Source organism: Dreissena polymorpha, chromosome 11 (assembly GCF_020536995.1).
Source record: "Dreissena polymorpha isolate Duluth1 chromosome 11, UMN_Dpol_1.0, whole genome shotgun sequence".
NCBI classification, from domain to species: Eukaryota; Metazoa; Mollusca; class Bivalvia; order Myida; family Dreissenidae; genus Dreissena; species Dreissena polymorpha.
Window position 1 is genome coordinate 52,159,779 of NC_068365.1, and position 15,463 is coordinate 52,175,241.

A 15,463-nucleotide genomic window follows, 5' to 3' on the forward strand; every position below is an offset into this window, starting at 1 on the left:
GCGTCACTCGTAATAATTTAGTTTAATTGTACTGATACACTAGAAAAGATGAAATTATCAAAATCGACAACAACAAAAATAAAACCTAAAAACCAGGCATATTCAAGCATTTTTCTCATCTGGGTTATTTGGAGCAGTTTTCCTGTCATCAGTATAGTTACGGTCCTTTTTAAGGAAAACAAAAATAATTAAAACTATTATTAATTGGCGAAATCGATTAGTTTGGTGCTGTTCTACCGGATTAGATAATTATGTGGGATCTTTTCTGCCATACGGACACACGACTGTTTAAAGGTTATTTTGATAATTTAAAGGTAAATGCCTTTTTTTAAACCGTTTTGAATTCTCAATTTTACTTTACATGTTATTAATAGACTAAATGCATAGTTGTTAAAAAACAACACGTTATGTATCATCAAAGCTGGAAAGCTAAATCAATGAAATAAATGTAATTGTATCATTCAAAGTTAGAAAAAATTGCCTCATTTTAAAATATTACTATTTGATTATATAAAGCAAATTAAAACCGGTAATGCAAGAGATGCAATATAACGCATTGTTGACACTATTCAGGGCCCTCTAGCCGCAGTGCCAGTTCCTTATCGAACGAGCTCGAAGAACCAAACATTCTTCTCCTACAAGGACAAAGAAACAGGTAACTAATGTTACATATCGGTCAGGTTTTGTATTTGTTACTTAAACTTAAACTTTGATTGTTAATGGTTTTCTCAATGGTGAAAAGTTGATTGCGTACAGAACGGTCAGTTCCAGTGTTTTATTAAAATATATAATTTTATTATTTTTACATCCAATAAGTGTTGACAAGTTTGCAAATTAAGTTTATTCATAGTAGCAACTTTATTAACATGTAACTGTTTGCGTATATGCTATTATGTTCATGTATGTGTTTGTTTTTCCTGAAGGAAAAAGCTTGTACCCTCTAGATATCAACTGCTATATGTGCAATCGCAGTGACGTCTATGCCTTTGCCAAAAAGGCGAAAGCGATTGGTATTGAGTACATAGGCCTTTGCTGTGGAAATGCATCGAATTTGATGCGCGAACTTGCAGAGGCTTACGACCGTAAACCTCCATCAAGCAAGTACGCCCCTGACCTCAGCAAGAGCATTATATTCGGAGAGGCAGGGGAGAAGAGCAACAAACAGATTGACAAGATAAAGAAAGCTACTGTGGGGGAATATGTTGCAAGTGAGTTAGCAAAAATGCACATGGGCGAAATGTAAGACATGTTGACAGAGTAACACAAACCACAAGATCTTATCTTAAGAAACGTTTGAGGAATAGAAGTATTATGTTTGAAAGATGTTGGCACAATAAACATTTACAAGTCTTAACTAGAAATTGTGTCGTGTTAACCAATGATGCAAAGTGTTTTGATGATAATTAAATGATAATGTCAATTTATATGTGTTTGCCATTTGCAAAACGAACGTTATCAACTATATGTAGTAAATAGCTGTCGTTTATGTTTACGTTTATTATTTTATATATATATTCTACACATGAAACCATAATACAAATATAATATATGCATTTAAAATACTACCTTATTCAAGCAATCTTATCTGGCTAAACGACACATCAACCCATTTATGCCTAGCGTGTAGAAAAATGGCATTGGCAAACAGCATAGACCCAGATGAGACGCCGCATGATGCGGCGTCTCATCAGGGTCTGCGCTGTTTGCTTAAAGGTATTTCTGTATAAAAATATCTCAATATAGAAATAAATATACTAGACATCCCTAATTTTGGAAATAAATTGATCCAATTTTGAAGGATGGGAGAGTCCACTAGGCATAAATGGGTTAATTAACATTCTACCATGCAGATACAAATCTATTTACAAGTACGCTTCCGATGATAATGTTTCAGCAAAATGTAAAGATAATCAACCATTATATAAACAATATCTCCGTCAGAGTATTGTGCTTTGTGAACGATTAGGGTGTTTATCATTTAAACAATGTAAGCCGTCGGGTATTTAATGTCTAATGCAAGTTTTAATAGTTGTTATTCAGAACTCTCCAGTCTGGGTTTTGCGATATTTGAGCACGCGAGGTAGGTACTAACAAAAGCTGACATGCATATTTTAAAATAGAGTGAACCAATAATTTATGTAATCGCTGACAAGTAAACACCACTTTTTTTGCTCAAACGTTCGTTATAGTTGATAAAAATACCATGATTTAATCATTTTCCTTTGGATGAACTTATCTCGATCGTGTTTAATTTGTAAGAATACTATGTAACGCGATATAAAGCTGCATGTACATGGAAACAGCTTCGGTCACGTAACTATATTATTGCATATACTGTGGGTAGGCCTGGACATTCAGTTTTAATGGACGTTGGTCAACGAAACTACCAAGGCATTGACTCCATCGTATATATATATTATACTATTCAAATATATTTGAAATAATATAGACAAGTACCAAACAACACAAAATTACTATCCTCAGTCTATTCGTAGTACTAGAACTAATATTTCGTTCCATATCAGTTGGATATTTATATGTCTATTGATATAGCTCTATTGTAATGCTTTTTCTTTAATCTATTATTAAAAGTCAAGAAAATTAATCGCTTAAGAATAAGACCTTAAGATTAGAAGTCACATCACTAACGAGCTTTACCATACATTACTTTTATTTGCTATATCTATAAATCATGCCGAAAAAACAACAAAATGAATAATGTTTTACATAAGAAATATTGCATATGTCAGCCGTTTGTATAGGTTGCTTTATTACCATACAGCGCACAAAGTCTGTTTACATGTCTTGTAAGGATGTTAGCTACTGGACTCATTCATAAAGGCGGCTGTACATCTGAACGGTGTATTTGGACTCTAATCCTGTATTTAACGTCTGACATACATGTATATCAGTGTTAGATTTGTTATGTGTAATTATTAATAATAATAGTAATAGTAATAACAACAAAAGTCTTGAGCTTTGAAATTTCCTAAAAGAAACACTTCTGTCGTTAAAATACTTATTACCCACTACTGAATGGGACGCAAATCGGATATCGACGTTACTGGTCATTACTGTATTCATGACAATGTTTGTAACTCCCGTGCGCGCTCAGAAATCGGAACAAACCTACAGCGCTCGAGTTCCGAATTAAATCTATTATCGCACAGTGTTGTTCGGTGAGACAAGTATGATAAAATACGTTCATAACTGTACAATCTAATGAAGACAACTTTAACAAAACACGTGTACAGTCTGATGTAATTGTGATCTCCCTTTGTTTAGAAATAGCTTGATTATACTACTACTCCTACTCCTACTACTACTCCTACTCCTACTCCTACTCCTTCTACTGCTACTACTACTACTACTACTACTACTACTACTACCACCACTACCACTACCACTACTACTACGAATGCGACTACTACTACTACTTCTACTACTACTACTACTACTACTACTACTACTACTACTACTACTACTACTACTACTAGTACTACTACTACTACTACTACTACTACTACTACTACTACTACTGCTACTGCTACTGCTACTGCTACTGCTTCTGCATCTGCTTCTGCTGCTGCAGCAGCTGCTGCTGCTGCTGCTGCTGCTGCTGCTGCTGCTGCTACTACTACGACTACTACTACTACTACTACTACTACTACTACTACTACTACTACTACTACTACTACTACTACTACTACTACAATACAATGAAATGTATGTTCATACCTATTGCATGCGTTGATTTATGCGTGTATTCAATATAATTCAATTATGATTTTAGAATGTCTGGTGCAAAGTGATTATTCAAATAATTATATTTCATTCTTATAGCATATAATAAATGTCAGTTGTAATCATTTGGAATGCATTTGTTACCAGATTCTTGACATATTACTCTGTATATATATTTTTTTTCCACTATGTGTATAGTATTGCAGTTATCGTTACAGCATACGACGCTTTTAAATACAATCCATCAGTTATAAAACTACACATACACACATCGGCGATAACTTAAAAGTGAAATTGTACTTGCAAAATGTATCCTTTATGATTTAAAATAAATATATTGCAGAGAAATGACAGTGCGATACTATTCATTCAAATTTAACACACTTTAGGCCACTAGACCCGCGAAAACCCTCGAGTTTTGAAGAATTTTCTCTACGAATCGATGTTGATCGGGTTACCCTGATTGTGCTACGGTATGCCGCTGCAGTCCCGTTCGATAAAAGAAAGGACACAAAGCAAACGGAAACAACAACGCGTAATACAGGCGTCTGTATACCGACAATTAAATGACTTACACAATCGTGTTTTACCGAAAGTCACGACGATTCAATGAAAAGATATTTTACACACACAAAACAGGACGCATATTAACTTCGGATATTTTGTGACAAACGAGGTGAAATTTAAAGCAGGTATGAAACGAATATGAACACATCTTACTAATGCACCACATTTCTCATTCCAAGGAAGACCACAAAATCAATATCAATTTTAGCAGTATGAACATCGTCTGTCTTATTTGTTAATTGACACCAACTTGATACTAGGCATGACCAGAACTAGGTTCTGATTGTGGAATGTCCATGCTCCTTGGACACAGTTCCATAGACTTTATTCACCAACACAGTCGTCAGTCTCACGGAGAAAAGGAGAAGGGGGGCATTGGAAAGAGCGATTGCATGAATTTAGAGGGCGTTACGTAGCCTAGAATGTGTATTCCCGACTTACACGACACTGAAAGTTGTATTAATTTTTGGGATGCACAGATTTACTCAAACATCCTTATTGATCGAATACAAATAGACAACAAATGTGGAAATCGGCAGCGTGTAACAAAATTGACTTATTTAATCTGTTTTTCTGAATTCAATTATATCAACACACATCTGCAAATCCTAAGAGTAACATTCTAATGAACCACAACATTGCATCAGGGTTGATATGGTCAGTGTCTTTCTGGTGTGGCTCATCAGGTCAATGTCGCCATGGTGTTTTCCGCTATTGTCGTGTTTGACTAGGTACACAAGTCGAGCAGTAAAACGCATTTTATACTGAAAGGTCTTTACTTAAACCGAACGGCAATCTGAGCGCTTTCTAAGTGTTTTTCGCAGATGATATGGGAATAATCAGTAAATCGCCTGGAGCAGTGCAAAAATACTTGGATCTTTTATCAAATTACTGATAATGATGGGGATTAAAGATTAAAGATTTATACTTAAAACACTTAAATAATGGGTTTTCGGCGTAGATTATTTCCATCTGAAACATGGACATTTAAAGGTAAGAAGATATAAGTAGTAAATGATTTAATTATTTGGGAAGTTTTTTTTTTTAATGTTCAGTGAAATCAAGAATACTTATATGGAAAAGAACTTGAAGCTATGAATATATTATTTAACAAATGTAAGAGTTTGACTTTGAACCAAAAACACAATTTCAGCTATTCGATGCCTTTATTGGATCTATACTGAATTACGCATGTGAGCTATGGGGTAAAACAAAGTCAAAGCGAATTGAAAAGGGTACACTTCAAGTTCTGGAAACGAATGTCAAACGTTATGCAAAATGTATGTCATGCTGTAGTTTACGTCAAGTGAGGAAGATACCCACTATTTATTCATAGATATGTTACGATGGTTATATTCTCGTTTAAACTTATTTAAACTGATAACATAATTTTAAAATCAATATATATACACGCGTTAAATGATAACCAAACTAGTCTTTCTAATTGGGTATCTAATATGAACAAATATACTACTCAAAATTTGCTAAGGATCGCTTTTTATAGTATGTGTAATTTGAAGTATACCCCTAGCTAGATTCAGCAAGCGTCACGCATCAACGATAAATCAATACATACACATAAAATGAAAACACACATTCTAATATCAAAACCTGCAAAATAACCATTTAAATTAAATTAAATTGAAAATAATGTGAAAATAAAAAGTTATCCTTAGCAAATTTTGAGTAGTATAGTTTGACACCTACGCCTAAGTGTTTGATAATCCAAGCTCTGTCGACGTTAAAATATGTATACCTCATTTTAAAAATGTTGTTATTGGTACCTATAAACTATGAGTGGGTTCGATCCGTTGATAATAGCTCTATCTTAGATATGGACCGTGTGTTTAAGCTTATGTTTGTTTACGAAAATAATTTAAATTTATTACCTAAATCACTAAGACACTACGTCATAAGCTTCGAATTTCGAGTACGCCACGTAGAATTCAAACTGGAAGATATGCTGGTCATAATTTACAAAAAACGAACGTTATTGCCTTTGACGTAACAAACTAGATGTGGAACATGAGTTAAATTTTGTTTGTAAATGTCGTTTATACATTGATATTTAAAAAAAAAAACTTCCTAAAGAAATGTAAATATAAGGCCGTCTGTTTATAAATTCCACCAATGGCTGAATACAATGCTTAAATATGAACTTGTTAAATTAGCAAAATTTGTAAAATAAAAGCTCTGTTTTTAAGAAATAATATTTGTAATGTTGTTACTTAACTTAAAATAGTTATACTCTATATATGATAAGTACTTTACCTAGTATTTTCGTAACCGCATACGATATTGCTTATGTTTATATGATTACTATGTTGTTGTCTGTGACAAAATTGTACGTGTAATATCTTGTGTTTAGATGATGTACACTGCAAGTCTGAATAAATATTTGTCTTGTCTTTTTTATTTTGACTGAATTAATCGGCTGTCTTTTCTATTTGTCTTTCCTACGTGACCCAAGTACCCCTTATGTGCTTCACTTTGTGTTGTGACCTTTTGTGAACGTGTTCAATTAAACACACGGACAATCCCCACACTAAGTGCCAATAAAGGTTGCATAACCACCTGATTTGAAAAATGGCAATTGATTCTTATTATTGATGTAACCAAAACACGCAACAAAGAAGAAATTGTATGTTTTATGGATGATTATTCTATATTGTCCACATTTAATGACAAGGCTTTGCTTTCTGAAGATTGAAATGCACATTGATCACTGCATGGAAAACGACCATATAAGTGGGTTTTCGCAACGTACTCCGCATAGACCTATGCCGCTATACAAATTTATTATTCGATCGCGACACTTCGGCATTAATGCAAAGTTCGACGGCATTAATAGAAAAGCTGTCACGGCGTAATAAACCCTTATTTTATGGGAAACCCATTGCCAAGTCAGCGCGCGTGTGATCGGCGACATAGACAATTCGGACGGCTTTTAGTTGGAGATCGGGAAACTAAGTGATCTGAAAAAGAAATTGAAAACTGTTTGAAAAGGGTTGACTGTCGGTTTAGTCTTTGCAACAGATGTGTTCATATTTTTATATAATGACTAATTTGAAAATGATGTGATGATTTACGTGTGTTTTGCTCTTAATTGTCAGACAAAATTTCACTGTATTTAAAAAAAAACAATTTGATGTGATTATTATCAAACTTACGGACATATCTTCATTTTATTATAAGGTGTGTTTTCGTTTGGTACACTTTAAGAATGTATGTATATTAGGTAAGTATTGAAATTATATTCATATGTTAAGTACGGTTTCCCATATTTAATTCCAAATGTTAATATGTAGTGTAATACTCTTTAAAATTTGTCCGATAAATTCCAATATTCGTATGTTGATAGAACGCAGTATCATAACAGTTATATTTTGAACAGTTTATACTAAACTCATTGTCAATATATCGGACGTATGCGTGTGTTATCACTACTTAGTAATTGTTCAGATTGTATTGAAGACATTATCTCAAAAAGCGCGGAACGCATTTACAAATCATTAAATTAAATAACATACCTCAGTGACTGGTTCCGAGTTTTACAACATTTTTTACTGAACATACATGAATAAATACAAAATGCAATTTGGAAATAATTTCAACAATATACACCATACCTTTAATATACTGTTTTCGCTAAGATTATGTTTTTTGGTCGATCAATTTAAATCAACTACAAGAACAGCATGCTAATGTAGTAATAAACTATTTAGCCCCAAGTAAGTATTATTGACACTCAGGAAGTACCATATGACTTGAAAGAAATGAGTTCTTATCTTGCTGCCCAAATATATGTTCCAACAATCAAACAGCATAACTTTCAATTAATTTTTGATCAATTGATACAGTTGTGTGCGAAATTCTATAAAAGAATCGTAGGCGTAAATTAACCACACATATCCTGAACTTTGGCGCAATAAATTAGGTTACCACGGAAGAGGTTTTGAAAGCAATCAGTGTAATAAATATCTCTGATAACATGTAACATCCGATTCCGCGCTCCTGTTTCATTTAAACTTTCTCAAATGACACAGAAGCGCAATTATCTATCGTTTCATATTTGAATGTTAGATGTAATGGGCATGTTTCGTTTTTTTTTCTTTAGGCAAACATGGCGTACTAAAATAAAGTTAAATAATTCAGCTTGTCGTTTTTACTTGAAAATTAACATTTAGTTTTGAACCATGTACAACCGTTCGGTTGTATATATGTTTTACTATATTTTTTCCATTAATTAAAAAGTAATGCTTTTCCGGATTTTCAATTGTGTCTGTATGTAATACCGAACTATGTGTTTATAAGAAGTTGCCTGGTCACAACACCAGTGTTCATAACATTCACCAAGCCTTTGGATTTATCTCAACAGTGATTCTGTTCACTTAAGTAAATGCCATCAATTGACGGATCATGTATTATTTATGAGAACCAAAAGGGACGCTTGCAATGGTTAATTCAAAGAGGAATTAGTTATTTATAAAGACCGTCTCTAATTGAAAACGACTGAATAAATGAACAAATTACGTGTATATGTTTTTGAACTCGTACCTAAGACGCAAGACCTTGATATGCTTTCGGTTGACAGAATCTCGTTAATATTCGCAAAGCCTACACAAAGCCCACACGCACGGGGAAAATTGCATTTGTTCAGCGTCAACCGTATGTGCCTTATCTGATATTGAAACCGGACGAGATTCTTGGTGAGGCACGATGTGTTATTAGCAAGCGAATGACCAGTTATACAATATGTTTTCGGAATTGTTTAGAAATACATATATATATATATATATATATATATATATATATATATATATATATATATAATAAATATTCATATTATTTTTAACATGATATTAAAGGGACATATCCACACATTTAGTCATAATGACAATTATTAAACAGCATCATACAATTAAAAACGTATTTAATGCATTAAATTGAAAACAAACGTTATATCTCTTGATGAGAAAAAAGCATGTACGCCTCCAGACGCTCAGGATTTGGCAACCAGCAAAGGAGTTATTTCATTTTCATTTTCGTCCTTACTACTGTTATTATAAACATCAACTACAAACAGTACATATATAAATGAAGCAGGATATTTTAAAAGGTATTTGCAAGTGTAAGCAAAGCTTGCAGTTCTAAGTGACAGGAAGAAAGTCATTTTAATCAACGTCAAGATATGATTCGTGTGAAAATATGAAACAGGAAGAGATTCTGGATCATCCGTGTTTTAAGGGGCCAATTAAAACTGTGTGTTCGTTTTTGTTTCAACATTAATATGCATAATAGTGCACCTAGTGTATTAAAGTACAAAATAAGCGTGATATAACATAGTGCCAATGGGGATTAAAAAAATACTGTGAATTCGTTATGCATTTTAAAACCACAGACTAATGGATTTTCAACACAAGCATTCAATAGTATAACATACTTAATATACTATTGTTACATTTGCTACTGATGATCTAAAAGATGGTTTAAATGTGTTTTAAATAATTTATGGTTACACAGACCTTTGTCCTTTGGTAATTCTAGCAGTTATCTTTTAAAAGAGTCATATAACAATATATGTTTATATTATGTTCTTTATATATTAAGCAAACACTAATTTAGTGCTAATAACCTATATTGAATTATAGTCAAACATGGTTTTATTAAAATCATGTAAGAATTTACAACAAATCTCGTGAATTATACTAATTGCCAGCAAAAACTTAATGTAAACTCACTCACACAGAACAAAAATTCCATTGCAGATGATATTCATTTCAATGACAGAAGATGACTTTCATTGTCTCAATGGCTTTTTACGGTCTGATTTATTATGGTTTTATATCTGGCAGATTGACGTCATTTCGTAGGGTGATTAAACGGCATGTATACATGGATGCGGTCATTTTTCACTGCTATTTCTTTGTCATTGTCCGTCTGTATACAATGAAGTACGATTTCATATTAAAACTACGAGTGTTTAACTTGATATGCATCGATACTTACAAAAGCGACACGTTATTATGAATTTACAAATAGTTCGCCATTACATTGTGTTCATGATAACAAATCCCATTAAATATGCGAAAACAAGAAAATCAAAGAGCATAACGACAATTTCTTGCCTGTTTGCATGGAGCCTCTAGAACAATTACGAATATGCCGCTTTTTTGCTATAGCACGAAAGAACGAGAGAAACATTACAAATATTTTGGAGGCGTTTAGTTTCTGTAAATGTGTATTATAACAATATTACCATAACAATAAATGAATAGAAACATTATTCAAATAAGATCATTGTTGATGATTTTCTATATTTGCTTTATTTTAAATTTCTCCTACGACTAAGATCCGTTTAATGAACCATGCATGTTTACCGTGATACATGATCGCAAAACTCACTCGCCGTTCACCATCTTGATTGCGAAGACAACTTATTTTGATTTTGTGTTTGAAATTTTGACCAGATAGTCTCTGTACACATAATACTGTTTACTCAATGTACAAAACATATTAAATGTACTTAATTATTAAAATAATTAAATGTTTATTTAGATATCGTTACCATTGCGCAAAACGCAATACCATATACTATGCAATTCTTATTGCGGTCTCAATCGTATACATTTGAAGTTTATACCAATTCAATATAACTGACTTTCCTTAACTTAGGATCATATGAAGACAGTTCACATTGTGTTTCTATTTATTTCGCGAACATTAATGAATAGCATTTTGTATACTTATAGATGCATTAATGTTTCTATACTCATTATGTATTAGATGTGTTTATTTCAAATTAAACACTTTGTTTTAATTTGTTTCAGTTAATCAAGACGAATACATGAAACACATCGTTAGAGGAAGCCCCTCTGCAAAGTGGTGCTCGACATCTAACACACACCTCATGACGAATACTAATAAAATGACGATTTAACAAAAACGTCTACTATGTATACGTCTTCATGCACTGATCGTTAACAATATGTAGAACCCAAAATAAACACTACAATAGACCTGCAAGCGAAACACGTAAAAGTTAGAGGGTTTATTATAATATAATATATTCATGCTTATTTCAATAAATGGGAAGTCTATCCATGTCTTTTAAACGGCTGCTGTAGAGATATTAATATTTCAATAAATAGTTTTATTGACCGTAGAACGTATTCAAGGGCTGACGACTATGGAAGACTTTGTAATGAGCGGACACGCCTCTATATCGGACTCATTTACAGATATAATTGGGCAGAACGATACAGAAAAATTGAATGTCACCTATTACAATTACCACAATAATTTCCCGGACCCTCCAACACCGACAGAAAAGATTTTGCAGAGTATTATAAATGTTCTGGATCAATATGGCGTACCAAGTCTTCTAACAATAGGCGTGTTTTCCAACGTATTTCTGTCAATTACTATCCGAAACTCAGAACTCAAGAAGATCGCAGCGTGTTGCTATTTTTATGCATCAAGCATCGTTGACACTCTGTATCTTATTGTAATGGCAATCCCGTGGGTGTCGATGCGAATCGTTGACATCTACAACATGGAGGGTTTCTGTCAGCTAGTGTATTATCTGAATCTACTGACAACATTCCTGTCAACCTGGTATGTGGCAATGCTACTCGTGGAAAGGGTAATTATCTGCTACAGGCCTAGCACAGCGGAGAGGTACTTCAACGCATTTAGGACAAAGTGCTACATCACGACGGTGTCAATCTTTGCGATTGTTGGCCATTTGTATCTTACATGGACTAGCGCCGTATCGTACAATCAGATATATAGGACACGACTTTGCTTTGTGATACCGGAAAACTCACAGGACATCATGGTAATGCGAAAAATAGACACCGTACTGGCGTTTATCCTTCCAGTGGCTATTTGTGTCTTACTGATAATGCCTTTATCAGTGTTTCTCTGTGCATCCAATTTCAAATGTACTGATGGGATTCTACGTGTACGGACAAAAGTAATCACCGTGGAGGTGCGGCTTAATTCTAAGAAAAGACGTCAAAAGTATACCGAATGTCCATCGTGCTCCACTCAAACAGATAAAATACAGAAACAGAGACTGATAATGTTCTCCCAGAGCCGGCGTCTAACGCTTGCAGCCGTTGTTATGGCCGTTGTATTTTTAGTTTTGTCTGTTCCCCAGAATATAATCAAATCAAAGATCACCTTTCTAAATGGTGATTACATACGCACGCCTGGGGATGTGTACATTTTAAAGCTTTTTGAAGAGTTTTATAAAATCAATTTTGTTTACAAGGGAGTTATTTATTTTACAATTTTGCCCGAAATGAGAACTAATATTGTGAACCTCGTACTAAGGATCTGTCGACGTGCAAATAAATCTAAGAGGGCACAAAGGCAGGATAATATTATTGTTACCACTTTATAAACAAATGTGTTTGTCATCAATAACTACATGAAGTTTAGCTTGATTTAAATGCAACTGATTGGCCTTAGTGAACAGTCTAGAATGCATGGTTACGAAGACGAAAGGGATTTCATTCAGGCTATTGTACTGTAAAGGCAATCTGTGAATCGGTTGACGAAAACATGAATTAGAAAAAAGTTTTCACAAAAGAAAAATAGTTTAATGTTCATACCTAGATTGATATATTGTTGAAGCATATCAACTATAAAAGCAGTAAGTAGCCGCTGTTTTGCTTTTTATTAGTCGCAGTCTTTGCCTGACTATGGTTGAATAAAACGGACAACCACGCTGAGTTTATTGGTTCATTTAGAGGTGGGGCTACATGTTCGTTTGTGTCACTTACATATTCACCAAAAACGTTACTCCCTTATAAACGTAAATCAACGTTGGTCGTAATAAATGGTTCTGATGTAACAAATGAAAAACGTTGTACCAATAAAATACTAATTGTAACGTCATAACATCACCGTTTTTTTTGTTCCGTAACAGTTTTGAAAATGATCATAATCAAAATATAATTGTTTGACTCGATCGAAAAGAATGTATTCAGGGAGTGCATCCGTGAGCAATATTATTTCAAATCGTAATTATTGTACTAGTTCATCAGCGTCGTTTCAAATATTGGCATACCAAATATTATAAACTGTTCCATTAACGACAAAACTGTTGTTGTTGTTTTTATTAATCCTTCTACCACTTTGCTATGTTGATATACTTTACCCACTGCGTTGTTAGAAGTAATGCAAAACACTCACTTTAGTGCATACTACCTTGTTGCTTTTGAATTATGTTAATAACGCCGACTCACAAATCAAAAGCATTCATCAATTTTTCCTTTCATATCTATACGTGCATTTCTCACAGCTATAAAAAGGCCGCTCTCGAAACGGTCGCATTTTAATGAATACATATTTTTACTTATATTCATTAATATATTTAAACAAATTATTTGAACATGAAACATAAGTTATTGCATTAGATACAATCCCCCTTTCTTTCTTCCTTTTTTATAAAATCACACATATGCAAAATCCGTGGACATGTGGAACAAACCGTATCCGGAAAAGGTCTTAGAATATGTTGAACAAATATATTATCAATATTTTTATAAGACACATTTAATAAATTACAATTTACAACACGGTCATAGATGACATATGTTGATGTCAGTGTAACATCGTATTATTTATCACGACCGGGTATATAACATATATTCCAACAAGTGCTGTAGACCCGAGTGCACACATCGTACTTTACTATACAATACTTTGTTAATTCAAGCTCCAATAACAAATAGGAATCATGCAATTTCATAAAAGTACGAGTCAAAAACAAGACCGGCGCTTATCCCCGTAGATCTCTGCAGTAAATTCGTATTTCGGTCTTCGTGTTTAGTTAATAGAAGAACTATTGTTTTATTGTTAATAGACTATTTCAAATAGCGGACAGTATTTTATAACTAAATAATGTTTATGGAGTTTTTTTGTGGAGAGTATAGTTATCTTAATCTACGGATTAAGGGAAACATACGATATTAAACTAAAACCTGACGCTCTGTTTCGAAGGACGCATCTTACCCATCGTGACGTGATGATGAATGTATGTTACTATAGCAAAAGCAACACAACACAACACAAATGGTAGTTCAACATGTTCAACTTCAGTCATCGCTAGACTTATTATTCGGTAAGACATATATATATATATATCTATGGCACTCTTAATGTTAAGTCCATAGATGTTAAAATACCATCTGTGATAAATGTATAACTCATACATGTTAAATAATTAAACTATATTATATTTTTTGTATTTAAAGGTTTCTCTGCGATTGGTTATTTTACTTGTTTTTCGTAATAAGAAAATTGAACTGAATTTATAAACATATGCGTAGAGGCCGATGTAGAGAAACCATTTAATAAAGGATAAAGTGGTGTAATATGGCATACTTATTTAAATGTGTATATTTTGTCGTTGTTTGTTAAATCGATGCATATGTTTAGAATACAAGCCGAAAATGCTCCCTTTAAAAAACATTCTATCATGTTTATATGATGATATTTGATAGTAAGTAACAAATTAGGATAAATGTATGCTACATTTTAAAAGCCAATTTCTATGTTTCTACATTGTTAATAGAATATCATCCAGTAATCGGCACGAGGACAAACATAAATATCGGCAGCTATACTACCCAAAGTAGTTGATTGAAAAAACCTCTAAGATAAGAACATATTGTATTATAGTTTAAAATCGATTGGTTAAATGCTTAGAAAACGTTCCAGAATTATCTTGCATGTATGCTTTTTGAAATATTGTTCTCAAAGCGATCTTCTCCAAATGTTTGAAACATACAACTACAACTTTTGTTAAAATTTTGTATTCTAGTCTACACTGTTCGTCAACACTTGTATTGTATATATGTCCTCGTGGGCTTAAATGCCTTATTGGATTGTAGTAAACTGTCTGTCTGTCTGTCTGTCTTATTTTAAATATATTATGACAAATCGAATATACATAGATCAATGTGAAGCATACTTTTTCTATAAAGCTTTTCATATTAACCCAATGGTATGTCTACCTCGTATATGTTCCTTTTGTTTAATACATGCTGATTGGATTAACTTCCGTACATATAACAGCGACGACGAGTGTGTTAACATGTGAGTAATGTATATAACATAGGTCCTTGCATTAAACGAC

The 15,463-nt window shown here is 33.2% G+C and overlaps 1 protein-coding gene across 4 annotated transcripts in view; it reads left to right on the forward strand.

The window, feature by feature from the left end:
• LOC127850097 (betaine--homocysteine S-methyltransferase 1-like) overlaps nt 1-13,283 on the forward strand; it is a 34,962-nt gene extending 21,679 nt beyond the window's left edge. For 3 of the 4 annotated variants that reach the window (XM_052382870.1, XM_052382872.1, XM_052382871.1), the window contains exons 6-7: nt 574-655; nt 924-1,486. In XM_052382870.1, the coding sequence (XP_052238830.1) occupies nt 574-655; nt 924-1,243 (402 nt within the window). In that variant the 3' untranslated portion in view covers nt 1,244-1,486. Of the gene's footprint in view, nt 1-573; nt 656-923; nt 1,487-11,141 lie in introns of those variants that run through there. The other variant, XM_052382868.1, reaches the window with a different exon arrangement.
• Nucleotides 13,284-15,463: the final 2,180 nt, after the last annotated feature.